Source organism: Ursus maritimus, unplaced genomic scaffold (assembly GCF_017311325.1).
Source record: "Ursus maritimus isolate PB19 unplaced genomic scaffold, ASM1731132v1 scaffold_17, whole genome shotgun sequence".
NCBI classification, from domain to species: Eukaryota; Metazoa; Chordata; class Mammalia; order Carnivora; family Ursidae; genus Ursus; species Ursus maritimus.
Window position 1 is genome coordinate 9,396,858 of NW_024424119.1, and position 27,681 is coordinate 9,424,538.

The following is a 27,681-nucleotide window of genomic DNA, read 5'->3' on the forward strand; positions in this document are numbered from 1 at the left end:
AAAACGCCGTAATGACACTCACCAGAAGGTCAAGAAAGATAAGCCTAGACAGGAACAGTGAGGTCCCTCCTGACACTTTCGATGCTCCAGAAAGGGGGCATTGAAGGAAGTCAGAATTAAAGAAAATGAAACTTTGTGAATTAAAAATATTTTCGGAAAGCGAGAGGGTCAATATCAAAACATGCCCTTCCTGTTGGCTTTCCTTGGAATACAGATTAGAGGAAGTCCATTCATTCGACAACAGGCCAGCGTCTGGGGCACCTGCTAGGTACCAGTCACCAGTGAAGCCACTGGTGATAGAGAAACAGCCAGAGTAGGCCGTGCGTGCCTTCGAGGAGCACTCAGTGAAAGCTGTCCGTTACAGCGCCCTGCGATGGAAATGTAGCTGTTGAGCCCGCGCGGTGTGGCTAGTGTGACTGAGGAACTGAGCTTCCATTTTGGGTGGAATTTTACCTTGAATAAAATTGAATTAATTAAGACTGAAGTAACTCCGTGTGACCAGTGGCCAGTGTATTGAGCTGCAAACAGCAGACTGGGAGACTGTGTTGCCATGACACAGAGCAGGGCCTCCAACCCAAATGTGAGGTGACAGGTGGCAGGGAAGGTCTGCGGCCAAGGCGATCCCCAAGGTGAGCTGTGAAGAACGTAAATGCCTGATGGAGCAGGCTCCGTCTAGAGAAGGAGCCGCACGACAAGGAGACTCTTGGACCGGAGGAAGCAGGGTGCGCTTTAGGACAGCGTGCTGACTGGTACTGGGGAGCAAAGGTGTTTTATGCGAAATCACCCGAATGCCACAGTCACCTCCGAGTCCACGGTCAGGCCCATGATCCCAGAGGTCAGGGAACAGAAGGTCTCACAGGGCACATTACGATACTCAAATACATGAGGTATCAGATCGATTTAAGACACACGGTGAGAAGCAGAAGCGTGGTAGGGAGCCAGCAGGGGAAGGACCATCCTCCCTGACTCCGTGGTCACTCAGTGATCTTACGACCTGTGTCTCTCGGCTGCATCAGCCTTCTCCACTCTCTGGGAGGTTGTGAGGACCAGGGCGGAGGTGTGACACGGGGGCTCGGGGGACAGAGGTGCTTGGGCCATGCACCCCCAATTCCCTTCCAGGAGAGTTGCAGGACGAACACATCTGCCCCCTAGCCATAGCTTGCTACTTTGGCTGCTGGACAGCCCTGGGTTTTGTCTGTGGCTCTCGGGCCAATTTAGGAATGACATTAGCCTGGAGGTGGCATATCTCTATCTTATGATGCGGTCACTCCACCCCATTCTATAAGTAACCTGTCTTTTAGGGCACTAACTTACTACGTTCTCAACATGTGGATTCTGCCTGTGTCTCACAGGCTACTGGCTGACTCATCCTTTAGCTTTAACACTTCTTTTGAGTTTCATCTATCCACTTTTTTCTTCCTTTTTTCTTCAATAGCAAATTTGAATACTCTTAAATAATAAGCAAATAGACAATAAAGAAGAGATGAAGTAAGAAATAGAAGACCAAAGAGATAACTTGTATACAAATATTAAAAGTGCGTTTAAGTTAGAGAAAACAAAGAGACACTTTCTTAAATAACTCAAGAAAAAAATTTGGTAAGCAGCTTGGAAGCCTGTGTCAAAATCATCGTCTTGTGGACATCCTACCCTGAGCCCAAACTGCATTTCAAATGAGGCTAACCTTTTTTGAAAAATTGGTGTGCAGGCTGTGAGGAAGTTCATTTGAAGGAGCGTTTGGGCGACTGGTAAAGGATGAGTGGAGGTTTTGTGGGCAGGGGCCCAGAGGAGGAGATGGGAAGTGGAGACAACCGTCCAGTGCTTCTCCTCCATACAGGCCTAGGGACCAGCATCTGGACTCTTAGAAAGAGGCCCTCTACATGGAAACTGAAAGAAATGTTTTATGACAGACACGGTGAGACACTGGGTTCATCAGCGTTGTCACGGTCTTCAGGTGACAGAGGGGGAGGGGTGGGCATATGGCCAGTTCTGTGTAGAGACATCACGCATATGGACTGATACACTGGAGGGATTGTGGAGACCCAGCAACTCCTGACGGACTGTGCGGGACATTTGAGGTCTTGTGTGAGCAAGTCAGGGAAGAACCAGGGAAACGTAACTCATATCTGGAACCTCGTCTATATCCACGGAACAGTGAGGCTGGTAAACTCCAGTGTCCTGTACATCAAAACTTAAGCATTAAGCAGTTGTGTGGTTATATAGTATTTCAGCAAACTATTATTTAAGGAGAACTGGCTCCAGAGTCAGATTAGTTAAGGACAGTGGGAGCTCCCCTGAGGACAGACAGTTTTTGTGTGTGTAATTCACGGCTCTGTCCCGGGACCTAGAACGGTATCAGGCACCTTGTAGGCACTCGATAGATATTCATTGAAAGAATAATGAATAGCGCTGATTTAGGATACTAATGGTGGATGTGGGTTTAGATATGTTTTATGCATTATGCAAGCATGGGGAAAATCTGTCATATGGAATTGATAATGTAGGGAATGGATTCCTGAAATGTAATCTGTAGGTATATTATTTTGGAATTTTGTGGTTGCTGCATTATTCTCACGGTTCTATAGGATGTTCTCCCTAGAGATAACGGGTTTGGTTTGAGACTGCTGGAAATGGCCCGCTTCTATCAGAAATAACATTCCTGCCTCTCATGTAAAGGAAATGTCATTGCCAGCTAAGTGCTTTGTTTTTGAACATACTCCCAAGTGCTTGCTGTGATTTGAAGGCATTCCACAGCTGTGAACCCCAGATCACAAGATCTGCCTTACATCTGAAGTGCCTCTCTCTCACTGGGAAGTAGAGGGACCATGTTCTTTCAACTGAAGATCACCAGCCACTCCAGAAAGGCCCAGCCGTAGCACTGGTCTAAGGGAGTAAAGACTGTTCGCAGCATTCTGTGAAGAATTGCTAGAAATTTTAGGTGTGATGTAGTGAAATGAGGGAACATAACTTGAAACAACAGTGGAAGGGGGGGCATGGGAAACAATGAGTTTCAAATTTCAAAAGGTGAGTTTATTGCTAATTTTGTTGAGGTGTGTCATTGACAGATACGGTGTCGGTAAGATTTAGGAAAGCCATCTCTTTCAGACAACTTTAAATTGTAGACGAGTCTTCCCTTCTCTTTACCTGAGTGCATGGTCGTAATTCCCCCCGGGGAAAAACATACTGCTAAAAGGTCTACGTTTATAGTTTTCGGATTATTATTACATTTTTGACATTGAATCAAAAAGGTGTATAAGTTTAAGAGGAAATTCTTGAGTAATGAAAAAGTGGTCAGAACACTTCTGCCTAATGGTTCCCAGATAGAGTGTGACATGTGTACATTTTGACCACAGAAGTTGTAATTTGGCAGCTGGAAGTGCTATTTGGAATAAAATGAAGGCTCGCAAGTTGTAAGTAGCCACTGTACATAAGGAGTTGCTTTTGTGGGGTAGAGAGACAAGTCACTCCATATAATTATTTGTGTTTGCTCAGTGTGAGATTGTGGCTATGGTTTAGATATGAAAGATGGTAAAATAGGAAAGTGGCCTCAGCTAAATTAAGACCTTTTCAAAACTTGCAAAACACTTGGTTAAAGACCTACCCTCTGAGGCCTTTAACTAATTATGTTTTCATTTTGACTGCACATTTCAGAGTCATAACTGTACTAAAATATGGGTTTCAGTATACATAAAATTAGTCTTTTTTAATAAAGGGTTTTGGTTATAAAAGCAAGGCATGCTAATTGTAGATAATTTGGAAAATACAGAAGTTTCGGGAAAAAATGCCAACAATTCCAATAACTCAAGACAAGTTATCATATGTGATTATGTGTATCACCTTTTCACATATATGGTCTAGCTCGGGTTGGCAAAGTTTGAAGCCTGTTGGCCAAATCCACATGCAAGCTAGGAATGGTTTTTACATTTTTAAATGGTTGGAAAAAAGAAATGATGTGAAAATTATGTGAAATCCAAATTTCAGTGCTCATGAATAAAGTTTTATTGGAACACGGGATACTAATTCATTTGCATATCATCTGTGGCTGTTTTGGGTGACCATGGCAGGATTTAGTAGTTGCAACAGAAGACATACGGTCTGCAAAGCATAAATTATTATTTGACCCTTTACATAAAAAGTTTTCTGACCCCTGGTGAGACCTAAGCCTTTGTCCGTGTTATCTTTAAGTTCATAATCGTAAATTTTATAGCTGTATAATATTCCATCAAGTGGCTATAGCTTACTTAAAGATACTTCTGTTGTTGAATATGGGATTATTTCCAATTTTTGTCTGTTAATAGTGATATAAGGAACCTAGTCATAAATGGAATTATCCATTCAAGGAAGCTGCCAAATTATAGTCCAAGTATCAATTTATACAATCACTACCAATTTATAAATGCCTGTTTCATAATGCCTTCACTAACACTTAGTATCATAATTTCTTAAAATACAATTTTGATTGGCAACAAATAAATACCCTTTTACTTTCTATTTCTGATGACTATTTGAGGTTACCATTTTTTCCCATTTGTTAATCAGCTGTAGTTTGACTTTTGCGAAGTTTCATAGCCTTTGTTCATGGTTCAGATAGTTGTTTTTTTTTTTAAGATTTTATTTATTTGCTTGAGAGAGTGAGCGAGAGAGAGCAAGCAAGAGAGCGAGCAGGGACAGGGGCAGGGGGGAGGGGCAGAGGGAGAGGGAGAAGCAGGCTTCCCACTGAGCACGCAACCCCATGTGGGGCTTGATCCCAGGACTCTGGGACCATGACCTGAGCTGAAGGTGGAGACTTAACCCACTGAGCCACCCAGGCACCCCAGTTCAAATAGTTTTAAAGATAAAAACCATGGAAAGAAAAATTTGAACTTTCAAAGCTTTTTTCCCCCTCGTCCACACTCCGAAGGTAATGAACACTTTCTTGTGACTCCTTTTTCAGAAAGAAAAGTAGGTATATGTATGCCTGTGTGTGTCTTCTATTTATTTTTAAAATACAAGTGGGTTCTCTCTGGACACATGCACATAATTTCAAACCTTCTTTTTTCACTTAGACATATTTATATATTTGTATTTACACTGTGACCTTAATTGTTTTTTGATGGTTGTATTCTCTTTGTGTCATACTTCCCTTGAGTAGCACTCTGGTGCATGGATCCTTTGGTTTTACTTAAAAACTGTTTTTCTGTAAAAAAAAAAATAAAAATGCTTCAATGAACACATCTGTCTGCTTACCTTGGTGAACTCTTGTGAGTGTGGCCAGAGAGGAAATGCCTAGCAATGGAATTGCTGGATCAATGGTCAGGAAGAATTCTGTCTTCCAGAAAGGTTGCACCAGCATCCCTGCCTGCATGGTCTGAGCTTGTCTCTCAGCAGTGGGCATCATCAGACATCTAATTTTTTGCCTATCTTATAGGTGCAAGGTCGGCTTCATTGGCATGTTTTCTGTTGCATCTCTCTCTCTCTCTTTTTGTTGAAGATTTTATTTATTTATTTATTTATTTGAGAGAGAGAGAGAGAGAGCGCATGCGCAAGAGCCCGCAGCAGCTGGGGGAAGGGGTAGAGAGAGAGAAGAGAATCTCAAGCGGATTGGAGCTCGATCTCAGGACCCTGAGATCATGACCTGAGCCAAAATCAAGAGTCAGACGCTTAACCAACTGAGCCACCCAGGTGCCCCTTGTGTTGCATTTTTTAAATTATGAATGAGGTTTAGCACTTTTTCATATTTATTGGTTATTGTATTCCTCCCTTTCCAACCAAAAGGCCAATTTGTATCTGAGGCAGAGACTGCCGTGGTTTCCTGATACTGTTTTCTCTTTGTTTCTTAGTAATAAAACCTCTGAATATTACCTGAGCCACTCGGGGGGCGGGGGGGAGTTACATTTCTGACATCCCTGAAGTTTAATTAGACATGTAACCCAAGTTCTGACCAATGGGATGTAAGCAAAAGTGTTGTGATTTTAGGAAGTGTCTTTAAATGTAAATGGTGCCTCCTTGTCTTTGTCCTCCTCTCTTCTGGCTAGAGTGCAGACATATGGCTGGAACTTAAGCAATTATTTTGGGCCCTGAGGTGGAAGGCACATACCAAGGCCACAGAGCCCAAGACAGAGGCAGTTTGGGTTCTGTTTTTGTTTTTGTTTTTTTGTTTGGATTCCTGATAACTTCAAACAGTCATATCAGAGAGAAATAAACAATCTTATTTAAGCCACTGACATTTTGAGTTTTCTGTTACAACTAAACCCAATCTTAATACTAGACTATCCTTAGTCTGCTTTCTAATTAGGTTCTCTTTTTTCTTCAGTTGCATGAATCTGTTGACAATTAAGAAAGTCACTCTGGGGAGGCCTGGGTGGCTCAGTCGGTTAAGCGTCTGCCTTTGGCTCAGGTCATGGTCCAGGGTCATGGGATCAAGTCTTGCATCGGGCTCCCTGCTCAGTGGGGAGTCTGCTTCTCCCTCTGCCTCTGCTGCTCCCCCTGCTTGTGCTCTCTCTCTGTCAAATAAATAAGATCTTAAAAAAGAAAAAAAAAGTAAGTCACTCTTATGGCCATTGTGTGTGTTGCACCACTTTTATCAGCTCGTCGTTTCAGTTTTTCGGTGGCATGTTTTCTAAATGGTATGCCCAAGTTTTTATTTATTCGGTTTTGTACCTTCGTATATACTTGGGTGTATGGAAATATTTACGTTTCAAATTCCCCCTGAATTTTTTGCAACTACGTTTTTCTAAGACACAGAAGAATGGCCACCTTTGCGTTTTCTGACCATTCCTGGCATTCTTACCATCAGGTGTATCAGAATTACCAGGGCGGGAGCAGGCTGAGAGCACAGGGTTGGGAAAGAAAGTAGGAAAAGAAAGAACAAAGCTACCCGGGAAAATTCTTTGACTCTTTTTCCAACCTCAGTCATGTCAGGAAATCTAAACACCCAAGAGAAGAAAATGGGAATTGTTATCTTGTCAGGCACCAGACATCTTTAAAGTAATTTAAAATTAAAGTTTAAATGTTCGAGTATAATTTAAACTTCAGTGCTGAATTTTATCTCTGAATATAACAACATATGAGCTCCTTTGGTGAAAGGCTAGAACTTTTATTTTATGTCAATGCTATAAGATCTATTTATTTACTCCAGTACCATGGCTATTCAAATGTGGCACTATAATAAAATATGTTATCAAAAAATATAAACATTTATTTTTAGCCTCTAGTACAATCTATGTACTTTTATTTCCCAGCTTCACAGAGATTTGTTGAGCCTCTGCTATGTTTATGAAACTGTTCTGGATATAAAATAAGCCCGAGGCTGTCTTCTTTGGGCAGCATGGTAAGGTCGTGGTCGAGCATTAGGGGAGAAGAATCAGATGGATCAAGAGTCACATCTTTTTCTACCACGTTCCAAGCTGTGCACCATGGAGCAATTTATTCTACTCGCTGAGCCCCAGTTCTTCAACTGTAAAATGAGGGTAGCGTAGTACTTTCTCATTGAGTCGTTGTGAGAAGCGAGATAGTGCCTATAAAGCTAAACCTAGCACAGGGCCTGATGCCCCATGCCTGTTAGCTATGGTTGTAACTTGGGAATTTATTATCATCTGAGAAGCGTAGAAGGAGAGGAGGAGAAGGGGAGCTGCTGAAAGCTCTGCTTTTGTGTCTGTTATCTCATTTAATCCTTATAACAACCCTAGGAGGGATTATTATTCCTGCTTCAAGGTAAGGATGCAGACTGACACAGGCTCGGTAACTTGTCAAAGGTCGCACGGTTAGTACATGACAGGATCGAGCGTGGAACCCAAGGTTTCTCCAGCCTCAGAGTCCACATCCTTTCCAGTATACTGTGCTACTTTGAACTGGGGGCAAAATCTATGTGTACGCGAAATGACCAAAGAGCGATGGGAGACCAACCTGAGTGGTTTGTTCATCAGAAATCTTACTTAGCCCCAGATACTCTGCTAAGTGCTAGGAATACAAAGTCCTGGTTGCATTGCACCAGGAGCTCAGAGTTTTATAGGGGAGAGAGAAGTACATACAAACGAGTAAAAATATAAAAATAAACACTCAAGAGGATATGTAAAAGTGTGACCGGGTGTCACAGCGCACTGTAGTTAGGGAAGGGCGAGTGGGGATCTGGGAAAGGCCTCCAAAAAGGGAAACGTTGAGCAGAGTCTGAAAGATGTGGGGAGCACTCACCCCACGAAGGACAGAAGGATACTCTGGCAGCGGACAGGTAGGAAGCAGGCAAGAGGCAGGGGGGCATCGTGTATAGGGGACACAAGTTCCATGTGATTGGATCGTGGACTACAGGGGAGGAAATGGTAGACGAGGCTGGACAAAAAAAGCCAAGAGCTGCACAGCCCCATAGCCAAGGATATGCTTAGAAGGAGGCACAAGGAATCAAGACTGCTAGGCTGATTACTCTGCCACATTAACTGAGTAGTTAAGGCTGAATTTGAACCAGATAGATTGACTTTAGAGATCTGGCTCTCGAACCATTGTTGAACGTCCACTTGAGGACAAAATTGTAACATGAATCAAGTCTGTTATTAATATCTTCTCTCTCTCTTTTCTATTTGTTTCTGTCTCGGTGGTTGCCCTTCCTTCGTAATCTCTAGGTTTAAGGCCTCTTAGGTTGTTCCCTATCTAGAGACTTCTTTACAATGCTCCACTGACTCACATATCCCATGTGTCTTGGTGTCCATGAGCTAAAGAGCCAAACTGGTCTGCACTACGGTTTCACGACTTATGAGGAAAAGAGTGCATAAAATATTCCCACAGGTTTGGCATTGGTAACTCAAAATTCGGCTTCTAGCTATAAGGAATAAGTATTTAATGATGTGATAGTGGGTGTACGTATATGTTTATATATACACACACATATATGTATGGGCATGTATCCATATATAATGTATGAATGTGAATGCACATAGCAAGGGAATATAATATACACACAAATATTTATCAAGTGCGTGTTATATGTATGTGTGCCTGTATGTATGTATCAGGTAGATATCGGACCACTCCATAAGAGAAAACTATATATGTGATTATTGCCAACTCTGTGCAGACTGCAGCGTCCTAGGACGCCAGCATGGCAGAACTGGAAAATAGACAGAATTTGGTTAACTAACTGGAAGTCTTTGGAGGGAAGAAAACTGTGATACTGAGTCGGGAGACGCTGGTGGTAAGAACACATTAGCAGTAAAGTAGCAATGGCGAGAGAGCCTTATTGTCAGGCCCTCTGGTGGGTACTTTGATTCCTTCATCAGTTTATGTGTCGCTGCACACCCTACTTAAAAACCCGTCAATAATTTACAGAGCTTAAAACATCGTCGTGGAGGTCAAAGTCATAAAAAAGGTACTATAGAATTTAATTGAATGAAGCCACATCATCTAAACTGTGGCTAATCTTATTATCTGTGCGATTAAAAAAAAAGATTTTATTTATTTGTTTGTGAGAGAGACAGCGCGGGCAAGAGAGCGGGCATAAGCAGGGGGAGGGGCAAAGGGAGAAGCAGGCCTCCCGCTGAGCAAGGAGCCCAATGCGGGACTTGATCCCGGGACCCTGGGATCATGACCTGAGCCGAAGGCAGCTGCTTCACCGACTCAGCCACCCAGGCTGTCCCTCTATGCAACTTTTTAAAGAACCATGTGCAATGTGCATTCCTCCTATCTATGTCTCCTCAAAATTTCAAGTACTGTATTTGGGAAACTGATTTCTGGGTTAACACCATCCACAAGAGTTGGGCATTAACATTATGTCATATGCCATCACGCGTGGGGTATGTGGGTCTACAGAACTTCAGAGCTGTAAAGGGTGTAGCTCCTTATTTTATAGTCCAGGCACATGATACGTGGAGGGACTAATTCCCATGCCGGAAACGGCCCAGCTAGACTGTAACAGAAGTGGGAGGGAAAACCGTAGTCTTTGGCTGTCCAGTCCAGGGCTCCTACTATGTGCCTGGCAGAATCTCCCTGCAGTAGCATCCGGCTTACTAAATCACATCAGCCCTCACTTTTCAGAGTACTAGATTCCAGAAGACTTAACTCGATCGTATATGCCACGTGGGAGGCAAACAATTTGGTGTCATTGTTTCAGAAGCCTGGGTCTGCAAAATGGCTTTCATTTATAGATAGCTTATTGAGTGATTATCGTATTATTAGACTAATGCTTTATTTACTTTGTTGGGAAAACACTCTTAGAAAACTAAGATATTAAAGCCTTGAAAAATAGCTATTAGACATGTCCAATTACTGTATTTCATAAAAATTTTTGAAATGCAGAAATGTAGTGAACACATCCTGTATTGTGAATATATATTTAGCTGGTGGACTGTAACAGTTCAAATAGAATCATTTACAGCTTATTGAGTAAATAAAAGTGCTTCCATAAAGATTCACATGACACCTAGCTTTTATTTCAGGTAACTAATCTCTTTTTGAAAAATTACTTAAATTTAGATTTACATGAGAGAGTACCAGAACACCTCAGCAGTTTAAAAAGTAATTCAAATGACCATGGACTTTACGGATTTAAAATGTAAGATCAGGCGGTGAATATTAATTTTTAATGGTCTCTGATAAAAAAGTTATTTAACTGTCTTTTACTCTCTGTGTTATATTATAAGTGTTATGATGTATTTCTGGATACTGTTTGTAACAAGAGAAAGTTCGTATTTCTTTTTTTTTTCATGGTGAAAGGTTTTGTTGTTTCTGTTTTTTTTTTTTTTTAAGATTTTATTTATTTATTTAACAGAGAGAGAGACAGCCAGCGAGAGGGGGAACACAAGCAGGGGGAGTGGGAGAGGAAGAAGCAGGCTCCCAGCAGAGGAGCCCGATGTGGGGCTCGATCCCGGAACGCCGGGATCACGCCCTGAGCCGAAGGCAGACGCTTAACGACTGAGCCACCCAGGCGCCCCTGTTTCTGTTTTTTTTAAACATATAATGTATTGTTTCAGGGGCGCAGGTCTGTGACTCATCAGTCTGATATAATACCCAGTGCTTATTACAACACATACCCTCCCCAGTGTCCATCGCCCCATCCTCCGGGAGAGGAAGAAGCAGGCTCATAGCGGAGGAGCCTGATGTGGGCCTCGATCCCATAACGCCGTGATCACGCCCTGAGCCGAAGGCAGACGCTTAACCGCTGTGCCACCCAGGCGCCCCCCCCCTTGTTTTTTTTAACATCACATTCTCAAATCCAGATTTCACCAGAATTTTGGTGGCTTGTTTACAAGCTATTAAGTGACTTAAAATCAGATTCCCTCCCCCCATTTCATGAAAAACAACAACAACAACAACAACAACCCTATTTTCTAGCAGTGTATGGAGTGTAGCAAATTACCCTACTAGCAAAAAAAAGAGAAACATGTTTTCATTTACACAACAGCAAATCTGTTTACTTGGTGTAGGGCATACCTTTTGGGGGTGCAAATCTTAAAAAAAAATCTGTTTTCATAAAGGTCATTTTCCACGGTTAGGACATTAAAGGTCAGAAGGTAGCATGCAAAAAGTGAGTCTGATTTGAAATACTAGGGAAATACTCAACATCCCATTTCAAGATGATTTAGTTAAAAAAATGTTATATTAGATGAAAAGATGATTTTGGTCAAGCTGGTGGAAAATTGACATATTAAAAAGTTAAGATGAGAAAGGGCAAAAGAGGACCCCTTTGTAGAATGCCAAGATCTATCGAATATTAAGGAGAAAGGAGCAGTTAGAGGCCTTCCCTAAAGGACGGTCTTCCTCATGTGTAATGTGCTAGGCTGATGGAATCACGAGAACAAGAAAGGAAACTTCAAGAACAGAATATAGATTGACATAAATCATGTATACCTTTAATATTGCCAACAGGGGTGACTGGTCAGTGTGGCATGGTTCTGTGTCTCTAGTCGAAGGCATCAGAACAAAATACCCTCCGAGACTCCCTGACCTTCCTTGGTCCGATTTTGCACACTGCTCTCTTTTCATGTATAGTTTTCTTAGACCAGAACTTGAGATATAAAGATGTAACAACAAACTTTTGAAGCCTCGCCTGACAGTTTTCTTTTATCATAATAAAGAATACTCTGGCTATCCCTAAATTTTATTAAGAAGAAAATCAGGCCCCACCATCTCTGGCCTTTCCGGTACTCCCTCTGCCCTCAGGTCTGACCGAAGGAGAAGTTAGTAGAGAGCACTAGAGTCTTTATAGCAGCAAAATCAATCAGGTAATGATGCTGCCCGTTCAGACAAACAGAAAAAAAAAAAAGTAGAAAAGGTGACTCTAGGAGCCGTAGACGTGCAGGAATTTGCAGCTCCAGCCTCGGATGGAATGAGATCCGTCAGCAAGCTTATCAGCGTTGCTCATCAGGGTCCACACCTGGTCTCAGGATGTCTTTTCCTTCCATCGGGATAAACTAAACCCTCTCCTTCATAAAGTCATTCAAGTGGTCATTTTAGGTGTTTTTTTTTTTTAACAGTATGAAAAGGGATGATTTCCGTCAGCTGTAGGCTTGCGGTGGAGTATCAAGAAATCAAAAGAACAGAGATCAAAGAAAATTGCTGAACTAGGTGTTAGAGGCAGCCATCGATTTTTCTCCAGTTGTAGTTAAAAAAAAATCCTCAAAAATGGTAACATATACAACAGTTGCATTGCTAATAGTGTCCTAAAGCCAGTGACGGCTTCCCTCTTATTTTCACATGTAGGAGTGGTTTTGTAGGATGTGACTTAATAAAGCAGATCTGTGTATAGTTCATGTGATTTTAGTGTCAAAACTGTACGAGAATCTACCAAAAAGGGTGTTTTTTTTTAATTCTGCAATGTAAAGTGTGGTTTTTAATGGAGACACTCATGACTAGACTTATTATCTCAAGAACATTTGTTTGCTGGGAATCTGGAAAATTCTGACATACAATTGATCAATAGTTACTTACTATCAATAAATGTCATAAAATAATGGTACCTATCTGCTTTACTGATAAGACTCATTCATGTTAAATATTTAATGATTATCAGTGTTACTGAAGCCTTCATCAAAATATTAGTTCTGTTTTCAAGTGCATCATGGATGTGTGGGTTTCTTTGATTTGACTTCTAGTAGTTTCTGGATACCAGCAATGTTTTAAAATATGGACAAATAGTTTTCATGTTGCCATCCCATGTTTTGACACACGATTTCCAAATACTTTTAATAGAGCAGTTTTTATTAAAACAGAGCAGTGGCATTATTATCAAAGGAAAAGGCAAAAAAATTCATTTCCTTGGCATTTTATATCTCATTGTACTATTTCCTAGAGGTCACTATAATTGACTTATTTTTCTTTGTGCTGTATTTGTCAATTAAATGAGTCAGGCTGATAGATTTTAAAAACATAAATACCCACAGTTCATTTTCTCAGCAGTCGGATCTTCCATATTATATAGCATATATTGTATGGCATAATGAAATAAACACTCTTAGCACTGGTTTCTGGAGATTGCCTATGGAAGCAGAGGCAAAAATGCCTGATTGCATTGACTCTTTGATGCAATAACTTTATAAAAGTTTTATACAATGTTTCAGTGTTTAGGCAAACTCCAGAAAAGTTCATGACGTCGAACACAGAAGGGATTCAATCGCGCTAGGAAAATAATTTAATATTTATATATTATCATACAGATTATGGCAAAATTAAAAATGGCATTTCCACCCCATCTTATATTACAATGATTTTAGCCCCCACTTCCCTCTTTCTGATTTTTGATTCTGTTTCAGAATTTTCGATTCTATGTTTATTTGTTTTTTCTTCTTTGTATTGTAGATAGAATCACGAGACCATTCAAATCTCTCCGTTGCTTCAAGAGCTGCTCTGTGGGGGACTTTTTGCCATTGCAAGCTGAACTGGATACAACTTACACGTTCTTAAAGGAGACATTTATAAATCCTCTGACATCATCTCACTCCTCTTCAGCGACTATGTCTGCTAACGCCAAGCGACCAACTCAGATTGGATAATGACTTTATGAAATAAAAAAAAAATGCAGGAGGAGTTAACAGGACAATTAAAATTGTTTTGAAGGGGGATTTTCTTACCCGTTGAATTTTGTTTCAGCACAAGTGGCAGTGGTTTTTAAAAATTGTGTGCAATCTTGATGTGTGCTGGTCCCTGTATCTCCTTGAATAATGAAATAGCCAACTTTTTTCCTTCTAAGTTTTATTTATTATCACAGTTGCTCATTTTTATGTAACATATTTTTAAATGTTAAAGAATGACACATTTTGGGTAATTTCCTTCAGACTTAAAAAAATCAATAAGCCATTTTAGTCTCTATCTATCAAAGTTGTTTCATACTTGTCTATTTTAAAGCAGGACCGCAATACTTTAATAGGATTGAAAGAGCTATTTGAAATGTATGCCAATGATTCCTGTCATTTCATGGCAGCCCTGCCATGGTTCACTGAGCCCCCTCTTCTCTCTTGTCAGCTCGGCTGAAGACAAGCATTTAGTTGCAAACTTTAAGCAGGTTGTGCAAAACAGAAATGATGTGACTGCCTCCCCTCCTGCACAATAATGTCACTCCTGGTCAATGTGAGAAGGTCAGGTTGCTCCTTGTAAAGCTACATGATACCACTTGCCCATTTGAACAAGTTAAGTTAACTGCTGAATCTGGTCCCTGCAGGCATTGAAAACTCATCCTTTTCTCAAGCCTGCATTTGATGAGAAAGTGGAGCAATCGTGCCGGGAGGATTTCTGTGGTATGGTGAGGCACTTTCTGAGGATGGTGCCCACACCAGGAGAACAGGTAATACGAAAGAGTATGAGCTGAAAAACTTCAAGGTAATGGCTGTTTTGACCTTCAAAAGAGACTCCTTTTTTGTTTGGGTTGTTGGTAGGACCCAAGAGTGACGCCCATCTTTGATGCTGACAGAATTTAAAACAAGGCCATTGCCCTGCATTTTCTGCCTTGTAGCACACAAAAGTAAAATTGTATGTCAGGCCGAGATGTCGGGGAGCTGACAAGATGCCCCAGTGACATTTCAGCTAGAAAGAGCAAGTGTCTTGCAACCAAGTGGTCAAATATCAAATAATAGGTCAAGCAGGAAGGAGCTGAGTTCTAACCACAAAGAGGTTTCTGGTAACTTACTTGACAAGCTTTTGGGCGCTTTGTGTCTTGACAAAGTGATGTTCTGTTGGGTATCGCTAGACAGACTGTTCTTTATCGCCTCCAGAAGATCAGACATTGACATTGATTAAACTCTTGAACCCTTAAAGGTGAAAATTCTTGCAGTTTGCATCATGGCAAGTGAAGAACAAAGAAATATCTGTCGTATGTATTTGTTTTTATATTAATCGGTTAATTCCCCAGTGCTATTAACTTCTGATGTGAACGTACTTTTTGGCAGAGTTTTGATACAAAATCCGTATTTTATATTATTTTTCACGATGCAGTTTTTCATTATGGATACATTAGAAAATAACAGTATGTATTATGGAATCTCTCTTGTCTTATTTTTACAGTGACATTTGATCCAAATATAACCCAACTTCTGAGAATTCTTTCTATTGGCCTTGGTAAATAAAATTTGCGTACTAACTATTGATGTTATTAGCCAAATTAGCCAAGTGATTTATGCCATCAAAGGTGAAACTATTACTGTCCTACCGTGTAACACAATCCTATTTCTTACAGTACTGAGCCAGCATAATGAGCTTTAGATAAATATTTAGGAAGCTGTTTTTGTGAAGTAAAATTACATCTTTAACCAAATTTCTCTTAGTTCTTTCCCTGGAATTATTTTTATTAACCATGCCGGGTTTTGAATATTACAGAATATGCCCTGTGTAACAGAACACGTGTGAAACTCGCAAATTTATTGTAACACAGAAAATGTTATTGATTGTTTTTGTATAGATCATAGAATAATTTCTGTGCGTTTCAAAACACTTTCTTCTGTCATTCCATACAACGATTAAGACATTGTCTGTATAGAAATTGATATACAGCTTTCTAGTCTGTATGACATCACTTCCAGTTCTCACGCTATAGAAACACAGTGTTACCTTATATCACTTATATGTCTGTGTGGGGGGGGTTGTGTTGAATCTATTTCCAGATTTTACTAATTTAAGAGGAACGAACACCTCTGTAAACGTAGCTTTGGACAGTCCTGGGTTTTTCTTGCCTTAATCTTACCATCTGTTAATGGGATCACACCAAAAATAAATGTATATGTCTCTCCATGTATGTGGGTATCTGATTTTACAGATACATTTTATACTGTAAATCTGAACCATAAATTCAAAAAGATTATTAAATCAAATCAAATCCTGTCCCATTTAGAACCAACTTGATGCTAAAGGCCAAAAAAACTAAAGGATGAGCCTCCTGAGTGATCATTAGTATTCACTACCAAATATAGTAATTTTTATACCATATGCTTTTTTTCCCAGAAGTCAGACCCAGCAGGAGGAGAAGATTTAATGACATATCCTATGGAGATCTGAGAAACTCTAGACTGCTTCGGAGCACGTTAGTGACCAATCGCGGCAGATTTGAGATCTGTGTTCTGTTGGCAAGGACAGTTGCTCGATCAGCTTCTTTACCTCCTTAAGAATGATATATAAAGTAGGCATTTCTCAGGAGAATGACTTCAAATATTTTTGTAAGGGAAAGGAATTTTTCTTTACACCTTAGTATGTGGATTTTCTTACTAGCCTTCTATGATCTAGAAAAATACCTCTATCTTCGTCACTATCAAAGGGATTCTTCAAGTTATTGTTCTGATATCTAAGTCACACCAACTCATTGAAGCTTTGCCTGAATTTTTAATATAAGCATCTTGGAATGATATAACACAAACGCTGAGGTGGAGGAGATTGTGGGAATCGCCAGTTCAATGATAATTTAAATAAAATGGTAACTTTCATTTACCAATGTCTGGCGTTTATCAGGCTTAGTAACACTATTTCACATTTATAATATATGCTATTTATCGAGGGCTTAATGAGATCATTACTATTTTCACGTTACTTTATTTATCAATCACATCTGAGTTCATTCAGCAGATCATACTGAACAGTGGTAAATCGATCCTATTTTACTGTGCATTTTTTGTAAATAAGTTTTTGAATATAAAAGGTGGAAAGTGACCCAGTCAGTAGTAAGCCCAGAGCTGTAACTCCAAAGCCCTGTTATTTCCACTATGCCAGGCCTGCTCAAGAAATAATTAGCACTTTTTAAAGAAGAGAAAAATTTTAAAAATTATCCTTCCCAGTTAGGAAAAATTTTGAAAAGGGTGTTTTGGTTTGAAATCTATATTACTTATCCATTGATTAGACAAGACAAAGCAAAACACAACACATTCATCCATATGACTAGTAATGGGAAGAATAGTGAAGTTTGTATCTAGCTTTCAAAGCAATGCCCTTCATTATGTTGCCTAGTGTCACTAGCTTGGGCTGAGAGACCTCTGAGACCCTCCCAGAGAGACCTTGGGTTGAAAGAAAATGATGATCAACCGGCCATTGATGGTCCGTGGAAATAATGACACAGGCTAAGTAAAGCTGATGATGAAAGCAATAACTTGTACAACTCCTAGAATGGAGGTGAGAATTCTAAAATACGTTTTTTGGATTGGTGTGGTAGACTGAACAATGACCCCAAAGACACCCATGTCTTATTCCCTGGAACCTGTGATGATTACCTTGTATGGCAAAAGGGACTTTGCGGATGTGATCAAGAATCTTGAGATGGGGAGATTATCCTGGATGATCTGGGTGGGCTCTAACGGGATCACAGGTGTCCTAATGAGAGAGGGAGGCAGGAGGTGATCTGACTACAGAAAGGAGAAGACTCTGTGCAGCTTTGAAGGTGGAGGAGGGGGCCATGTGCCCAGGACTACAGGGGCGCCTAAAAGCTACAAAAGACCAGGAGACAGATTCTCCCCTCCGAGGCTCCAGAACGGTGAGAATACATTTTGCATTTGTTAAACCACACTTCGGGGTAATTTGTCACAGCAGCTGTAGGAAACTAATACAACCAGTAAACTTTTAGTGTTTTTTTAAAAAAGATTAGTACATTAATATTTTAATATATCCGAACAGAAAAATCCTTCCTTCTTCTAAATTATCCTCATTAGTTGCCTTCATAACTTGAATTTCCATTTTTTTTTAAGTTCCCATTTTATATTTCTGGCTTCTGAGTATCACAAACAGTGATTGTCTGTATTAGGCATTTAGTCACTCAATTGCCATCATTGTTGATAGGTTTATTTTTAAAATTTTTTAAAGATGTATTTCTTTTTAGAGAGAAAGAAAGCGTGAGCAGGAGGGGCAGAGGGAGAGACAGAGAGACTCCCAAGCAGACCCAGTGCTGAGCGTGGAGCCCCACACGGGGTTCAATCCCATGACCCTGAGATCAAGACCTGAGCCAAAACCAGGAGTCGGACGCTCAACAGACTGTGTGCCACCCACGCGTCCCCATTTTTGATGATTTTAGATGAACCTATGATTTCAACAGGTATTTTAATTTCTACAGTATCAAAAAGATATATTTTAATGTATAAATTTATCTTAAAGGTCTACTTTAAATGATTGTTTTTAGGGCGCCTGGGTGGCTCTGTCAGTTAAGCAGCTGCCTCCGGCTCAGGTCATGATCCAGGGTCCTGGGATCAAGTCCTGCGTTGGGCTCCCTGCTCAGCAGAGAGTCTGCTTCTCTCTCCCTCTGCCCCTCCCCCTGCTCGTGCTTTCTCTCTCAAATAAATAAATAGATAAAATCTTTAAAAAAAATAAAAGATTGTTTTTATTTGATTCCCACTTCTATTGGCATATTTTAATAGCTTTCTTACAAAAGAAATTCAGCTCAAAAGAAATTTGGAATTTATAAATATCATATCTTAAATGTGCCAGAGCATTTTCCTTTACTATTTACCCATGAGCTTGACATGTGTCCCTGGTCATTTATCTATGCCTTTTGTTACAACTGAAGCAAAAGAATTTTAATAATTTCCCCAAACAATGAAATCTTTGAAAATTTTTACTGTATACTATTTGAATCTGTTTTTATCTTTAACGTTTTAGTTCAATGAGAGCAGTTTTCACTGAAATGATTAAGTGTTCACTATAATGAAACCTAAAATATTGATGATTTAAACCTAGAGCGTTAAATATTTCAACTACAGCAAAAAACAGAGCAAACCAACAAAAAAACCCCTGGTTCTGTAAGGAACATATCCAGCCCTCCTGGTTATGTGAGCTATAAGTGCGTCATCAACATATTTGTAAAAGAGCTCCATCTTTTCTCTCAAGCCTTGGCAGTTTTATTCTGAGACTCTTTTCTGGTTGCGGAAATATGTTGATTGGCATACCCCGATATCAGGTGTCCGTGAGTTCATATTTTGGGTGCTTACATATTTTTTCAGAACCACTCCCCACATAATCTTTTGGCCTGTTTGTTTGTTTTAAATAGATCTCACTCGAAAGGGCTCCCAAACTGTATCTTCTCTGTAAATGAAATTTACATTGACAACTTGAAGGGAAATTTTGTTCTTAATCTTCACAGCGGGGAGACCTCATTGATACTGCATACACTAAGTTGTGAAACACTTGGATACGGTATGGAAGGAGGTAAAACAGAGTTTTGATCTTTCTTCTAAATCATCTTGTGTGTCTGGGTTTGTTCAATGCTTAGGCATGTGTTTTCAAAGCACTGACCTTAATGCTAGCCATGCGGCAGAGGCCCCACATAGATTTTGAAGCCTACTGAGTTAATGTTATCTGAAGACGGTTTTTTTGCAGTTTAATTGAGTCATGCTTCATTGTCTTTTATTGCATGTTAATGCCAGTGGAATGCTGATTGTTGACAGAATCCTCCCAGTGAAGCGGCTCCAGAAATATTGTGCTGGTGTAGGAAACTATGTAAAATAAAAAGTCTTATTTAGATCTGAAGAAGACTCAGCTGACAGGTTAAGAGCTATCAGATATTCATAAATATTCACTAATGACAAGAATATAAGGGGAGCTCCCTGTCCTTGATAGAGTCCTTCTATGTTTTGGGGTATCTATACGAGGGGAAAATCTTAAATGCAATCCAGAATGGGTGGAATCATATTGGATGCTTAGTAAAAAGCGCCACATAAGAAATAAATGGAGTAGGCATAATAGGACACCTGGTTTTTGCCTTTGTTCTTCCAACAATAAGCAAAATATATTTATTATGTACTTTTTCTAAGCTCACTTATGGTCTGAAAGGAAGAGGCTTCCACAGTAAAACTGGGCATGGAAAGCTCGTGAACTTGAACACTCTCTGCAAATCATTTAGGACCTGAGGTTTAAAGGCAACAGTTCATTCAGGCGACCTTGATGTACAGCTAACCATTGAACTCATCGTAAGTGCTTTTATGGTAACAGAATCACCACCTGCGAATACACTTAGGTTTTCCTCTGGGCTGGGAAGAAATATTTTAAATATGTGCTCTGAAGACAAGAGAGAGATTCCTCTGAAGCAGAGTTCACATTCACAGTCAGCATGAAAATGGTGTTTTCAGATCATTAATGGTGGTGATGTTCTTACTGAAGTGTCCCTGGGCCCAAGGCTCCTTGAAGGACAGAGACATTGCAGGGCTGCCAGCCAGCAAAGCCCCAGAGGGCACCATCTACATCAGGGTCTGCGTGACTAGCGCACCACGTGTAGGGCTGCACGTAACAATGCCAGCACGTGGATGCCAATATCAGCTTCAAAGTCATTTCATCATCTGTAGGGCTGCTGCTTCTCTTTTATCCGTGGGAAGGCAGAATCCCTGTTCCCCATAAGAGAAACTCCTGAGGAAGTCTGATACAATCTTCCTGATGTCACATGAACGAGAGTGGAAACCTTACGTCACTTTCTCATTAAGTAATTTTTACAATTGACAGTCATCCATTGACTAAGTTTATTTACTTCGTAACAATTCAAATAGGAGTTCAAATACTTAGATGAGAGTGCCTGCCTGCATATATTTTTTTAAATTACAGCTTGATTGAAATGTAATTCACATGTCATGCAATTCATTCTGTAGTTTTTAGTATATTCCAAGGATGTGCAAGCATCGCCACTTTCTAATTCCAGAACTAATTCTTATTACTCCAAAGAAGAACTCCATACCCATCGAGAGTCGCTCTCCATTCCTCATTCCCCCGCAGCCTCTGGTAACCATAATCTACTTTTTGTCTCCACAAATTTGCCTATTCTGGACATCGCATATACATAGAATCATGTGTATTGCCTTTTTTACCTGACTTCTTTTATTGAGCTTTATGATTTCAGTTTTATTCATACTGTAGCATATTTCAGCACTTCATACCTTTTTAGGTGGAATAGTATTCCATTGTAGGGATATACCACATTTTCTTTATTCTTCCGTTGAGTGACATTTGGTTTGTTTCTACTTTTGGGTTATTGTGAAGAATACTGCTATGAACCTTTCTGTGCAAGTTTTTGTGTGGACATAGGTTTTCCTTTCTGTTGTGTATACATCTATGAGTGGAATCCCTGGGTCATATGGTAACTCCAAGTTTAAGGTTTTGAGGAATTTTCCTCAAAACTTGACTGTTTTCCAAAGTGACTGCACCATTTTGCCTTCCCACTGACAACTTATGAGGTTTCCAATTTCTCCACATCCTTGTCAGCACTTATTGTCCATCTTTTTAAAAAAATATTTTATTTACTTATTTGTCAGAGAGAGAGAGAGCACGCACAAGCAGGGGGAGCAGTAGGCAGAGGGAGAAGCAGGCTCCCTGCTGAGCAAGGAGCCCAGTGTGGGACTGGATCCCAGGACCCTGGGATCATGACCTGAGCCAAAAGCAGACGCTTGACTGAGCCACTCAGGCACCCTTGTCCATCTTTTTTTTTTTTTTAAGATTTATTTATGGGGGGGGGCAGAGGGAGATGGAGAGAATCTCAAGCAGACTCCCTGCTGAGTGAGGAGTCTGCCGTGGGGCTTGATCTCACGACCCTGAGATCATGACCTGGGCTGAAATCAAGAGTCGGACGCCCAACTGACTGAGCCACCCAGGCGCCCCATGTTGTCCATCTTCTTCATAGTAACCATCCTAGTGGGTGTTATGTGACATCACATCATGGTTTGGGTTTGGATTTGCTAATGATTAATGGTGCTGAGTGTCTTTGCATGTGCTCGTTGGCCATTTGTATATCTTCTTTGGAGAAATGCCTTTTTAAGTGTTTTGCCTGTTTTTAGTTGGTTTATTCATTTTATTATTATTACTATTGAGTTGTAAGAGTTCTTTATATATTCTGGATACAAGTGCCATATATATGCAAATGTTTTCTTCCATTCTATGTGTTGTTTTTTCACTTATTTAATAATGTCCTTTGAAGTTACAAAATTGGTTAAGTCCAGTTTGCCTATTTTTTTTCTTTTGTCACACTTTTGGTATCATCTCTAAGAAACCATTGTCTAACCCAAGTTTACAAAGATTTACTCTGTTTTCTTCTAAGAGTTTTACAGTTTTAATTCTTACATTTAGGTCAATGATTCATTTTGAGTTAATTGTATATAGTGTGAAGTAGGAGTCCAAATTCATTCTTTTTCATGTGGGTATCCAGTTGTCCCAGCACCACTTGTTAAAAGAATATGCTTTCTTCATGGAGTTGTCTTGGCACTCTTTTCAAAAATCACTTGACTGTAACTATAAGGACTTACTGCTGGACTCTTGGTTCTATTACACCCATCATGTATGTCTCTTCTTAGCCAGCTCTGCACTGTTTTACTTACTGTAGCTTTGAAATTAATTTCACATTTGCGAAGCGCTAGTCTTCCAACTCTGTTTTTCATATACATAGACTGTGTGTGTGTGTGTGTGTGTGTGTGTGTGTGTGTGGCTATTTTGGGTCTCTTGCAATTCCATCTGAATTTTAGGATCAGCTTTTTGTCAAATGACTTTTGTGCATCTATTGAGATGATCATGTGGGTTTTGTTCTTTATTCTTTAATATGATGTGGAATCCATTGATTGATTTTCACATGTTAAGCCAACCCTTGCATTTCTGGAATAATTCTCATTTGGTTATGGTGTAGTGTGTAATTCTTTTTTTTTACATCACTGAATTCCATTTACTAGAATTTGTTGAAAATTCCACAGTATATGGAATATTGGTATATTGGTCTAAAGTTTTATTTTCTTGTGATGTGTTTGTCTGATATTAGGATAATACTGGGCTTATAGAATGAACTGAGAAATTCTTCATCCTATTCTATTTTTTGGAAGAGTTTGGAAAGGACGGATGTTAATTTCTCTTTATACATTTAATAGAATTCACCAGTGAGGCTATTTGGGCCTGGTATTTTTTTGATGGGAAGCTTAAAAAACTATTTTTAAAAATGTTTTTAAATTTAGATAAACTATATAAAACATAAAATTTACTATTTAAATTACTTTAAATATTTACTATTATTTTTTTGAATTATTAATTCAATCTTTTTACTAAGACCAGGCTGTATGTTTAGCAAAACTTTGATGAAGACTTGAGAATAACTGCAGGGAATTTCATCATAGAAAAAGAAAAAATTTTAAACTGGAAACAGATATAAAGACTCTTAATGTTCTTAGGAAAATCCCTTCCACAGAGTCACTGTCCTTGGTCTGCTGCCATATTTCAGAGGCCAACTTACCTCTCCACAATGGGTGTGCTCTGTGGTATGTCTCCTTTACTCAGAGTCCAAGTACTGTACCCGTACAGTGAGTCCTAGAAAGAGTGGGGAAAATAATGTCAGCTTTCCTTCCAACCTACTTCCTAGCCACAGTCCTGACACATAATAAATCAAGTTTTAGATATAATTATGCAAAGCAGTTAATGTTTTCTGGAAATTTTAAATTTCAAATTAGAATCTTGGCTTTACCTTCATAGAATCAAAGTCTCTTGAAGTAGTTTTCCAAAAACAAGAACAATCAGCCTCCCAAAGTGGATTCAAGCAACTAAATTTCTGAAAGTACATGCTATTTTCAAGATTTCAAAGATTCCAGAGCCAATTCTTAAATTGGACTCAAGTCAAAGTTCTTGAGCTTTCCCTAGTCCTGGTGGTCTTCCTAGCTCATGGCCCAGAGAAGGGATTGCAGCAGCTGATGCTCCCCTCCCCCCAACAGCACCCTCATCATCTAGATTCCGTTCCTGAGACAGTAGCCTACATGTAGGGCCTCTGTTCCCCACATTCCCATGTTTTCCAATCTGGATTCTTTCAATGGAAATCTACTAAAACTATTTTCTTAAAAACCATTTCTCATGGCTTAAAACCATCTTCAAAGATCTTTTCTACAAACTTCCCAAATTATAGAAGGTCCTTGGCATTTGCCCAAGGCTTATCATTCTACTTGTGTAGACATTTGTATCCTGTTACAATCTCATAGCTGATATTCTGGGGTGTTGCTCACAGAGTTGTTTTTTTTTTCTTTCTTTTCTTTTCTTTTCTTTTCTTTTCTTTTTCCTTTTCTTTTCCTCTTTCTTTCTTTCTTTCTTTCTTTCTTTCTTTCTTTCTTTCTCTCTTTTTAAAATAAGCAGTTCAAAGCATCTGCTACAGACTGAATTGTGTTTCCTCAAAATGCAAATGTTGGAGCCCTAGCCCCCAGTGTGATGGTGGGCTTTTGGGAGGTAATTAAGTTTAGCTGAAGTCTTGAAGGTAGGGCCCTCATGATGGGATTAGTGGCTTTACAAGAAGAGGAAGAACAAGAGTCTCTCCCCTGTTTAAGGACACAGCAAGACAGTGGCTGCTGCAAGCCAGGGAGAAAGCCCTCCGTAAGAACTGAATGGGCTGGCACCTTGATCTTGGTCTTCCCCCGCCTCCAGACAGCCTCCAAATGAATGTGGATTAAGCCATCCAGACCACGGCATTTTGTTACAGTAGCCCGAGCTAAGACAGCGTCGTGGCTTGCAGTAAAGTGTCTAGTTAGTGTAAGCAGTCCTGATTTATGTGTAAGGTGACAAATAGGTGGAAAGATTTACCTGGAGTAGACAAGCAGAAGATTTTTCGGTTGTAGCTACCTAAACAATGTTAGGTGTTCTTTGTGGATAGAAATACCCAGCTCATTTTAAAGTAGGCCAGAGAAACTGGGAGATTCTTACTACTTCAGAAACAATGCCTTACCTTTTCTTCTCCCTTCTCCCCCTCCTCCCCCACCCCTCTTTTCTGGCTCCGTCTGTCTCTTGTCCATATACTCTCAGCATGACTTCCTAAAGGTACAGATTAAATGGTTGGGGTTATTTGAAAAAGTGTCTGAAGTTCTCCCAGCCGAAGGAATTGTACTATAAAGTAGAATAATTTGAAAGGGAGGAGTTTGTCTTTTTTCATGCACAATAAAAAGCTTTCGATTCTTTTAATAACTGAAAAGGTTTATACTTCTGTTGGAGTCTCTAAGAACTTCTGATAAAGTTCATATTGTAGTTGTAGTTTATTCCATGAACTGGGAGAATGCAGACTTCTTTTTTGAAGCTTCTGGCTTTCTCCGACACACTTCCCCTCTATGGAGCATAGCGAATGCTGAGGTATGGGTAATGCAAATTAAGGTGTTCTGTTTAGAACTTAATAGAAGGGAAGAGATCGGAGCACAGACATAGCCTCTCTGCACTTCTCAGGGCTTATCAATCAGCAGGAATTGAGCTTGGCCCGTGGGGGGCCCGGAGTCGTGGTGTGAGAATTTAGAACCAAATTCACTCCGCAGCTCTGTGACTTTCAGCATGTTATTTAACCTCACGAACTTCAGCTTGCTCTCAGGGAGAGGGGAGATAATGACACACCTTTTTTTTTTTTTTTGTCGAGCTTGTGAGGGAATATTTGTACACAGCTAAATGGCACAGGGTAGTCACGGTCTCCAGTAAGGGGTAATTCGATTACGAGGCATCGAATCTCACCGAAAATTATTGGAAGGAAAGCAGGATGATTCATGGAACTCAGGGCAAGGAGTGCAGCCCGGCCTGCAGAGGAAGCCAGAGTCCTTGTTATCATGCAGCCTCTTCACCATCTGCATCTGGGCTCCCCGCTCCCTCACCACCGCTGCTCTCTGAGCTTCTGCTTCTCCTCCCTCTCTGCTCACTGGCTCCCTCAGCTCCATTTCCGCAGGGCTCGGGCATGGCCGCCATTGCTCTGATTCACAAAGTTTTTCAGTTTAGGAACCTAAAAGAGCTGAGCTCAAAACTCTTGAGTCTTTGTGGCCCACCTCCCCACAGTCATCTGTGTGTGCCCAGAGTGGGGCCTTTGTGTGGGCCATCACCAGCTCAGTGGAGGCGACGGCGACGGGAAGAGCCTGTGGAGATGTGGTGGATTCTGGAAGAAAGTGCTGTGGGAGTGAGGGCATCTCCAGAAAAGTCTCTCAAAACGCAGTGACTTCTGTCCTCTCTGGAAGTCACCTCCGATCACAAATCCACCCACTCGTGTCAGCTTTTATCCTTGACATTTTGGGCAGCACTTAACTGTGGACTTGTGTCTGCTTCTCGAAGCTCCGATTGTAGCTTCCACATGAGTGCACCATCCTGGTTCACCTCCTACTTCTTGGATAGAATCATCTTGTTTTCTGACCCCTTCTCCTCTTTCCCCTCAAATAATTGACAGTTTTTAAGGCTGTGTGTTGGCGTCTACCTCTTGCCCCTAGCGGTCGGTCCCTTGGCGTGCTGGGGACACAATGCCTGTCAAGCCAACGAGAGTCCTCCTCCTTTCTCTTTCTTCTTGTATCTTTAATTTCGTAGTAATAGCCGGCTTTTCGTTTTAAGAATATGATATTATTACTATTTTGAGCTTATTTCACAGACTCTTTTCTAATGTTTTGAGACTTGGTAATAATAGAATATTTCCTCTATTTTGTGCCGTTTGTATCATGGGTTTTGTGATAACTTTTGGTGTGTGTGCTTGTGTGTGAATCTCTGGAGTAGCTAGGGAATATCTAGGAAAGCAGCTTAGTAGGCACTTAGCACCTTTTTAGGGGAGCCTCAGTTCTGCTCCCGAAGTCCCACAGGCAATTGTTCCTGGATAAATACTGTTTGGGAAATCTCTTTGAGCCAGATAATTGTGTAAGGAGTCATAATAATCTGCTCATTGAGATGGATGTGATTGCCTGAGATGAGAACTATCTATAATAATCACTTTACTTATGTTTATTCACCCAAAGGTAGGGAGATGAGAACTCAAATCTATGTGTGTGCCTGGGTGCAAGTGTGTGATTGTGTGTGTGTGTGTGTGTGTGTGTGTGTGTGTTAGCCTTTGGAAACTAAGCACTATAGGGTCAACTTTACCTCCAACTGCAAGATAAGGAACAAATTTGAAGTAGGGAAACCAGAAGCTCTGCTCAGAAATCATCTTTCCATCCGGAAACATTGAAGCAGCGTAAATAACCTTTTCTAATCCGTTGCGGGGAAGAGGCCGGGGGAGTCCGTAATCATCGCTGTCAGAAGAGACCACAGTGTAGTCTCACATCACAAAAACTGGTCAGTAGGGCTTGGAAATAGTAGAGCCTGGGTGGGCAACAAGACAAGAAGGCAGGTACTGCCAGTGCCATGGGCCCTGGGACAAATGTGAATTACCACAGATAATTCAGAGCCCTGACACCTATTATGGTCAAAGAAAGTGTAGCCATCCAGGGCTCAGACAGCATACCACGCTGGATGGAATGAAATACAGCTTCGTGCCTATCTAATGAGAGAGGATTTTTTTAAGTGATGATAACTCTGTGCCAGTAATAGTGCCACTGTGGGTGGTATGTAAATGAG

At 40.4% G+C, this 27,681-nt stretch overlaps 1 protein-coding gene across 1 annotated transcript in view; it reads left to right on the forward strand.

Moving 5' to 3' along the window:
- CCDC171 (coiled-coil domain containing 171) overlaps nucleotides 1–16,178 on the forward strand; it is a 293,895-nt gene extending 277,717 nt beyond the window's left edge. Inside the window, 2 exon segments of the mRNA XM_040631456.1 lie at nucleotides 13,756–13,798; nucleotides 13,801–16,178. Coding sequence (XP_040487390.1) covers nucleotides 13,756–13,798; nucleotides 13,801–13,949 — 192 coding nt within the window. The 3' untranslated portion in view covers nucleotides 13,950–16,178.
- Nucleotides 16,179–27,681: the final 11,503 nt, after the last annotated feature.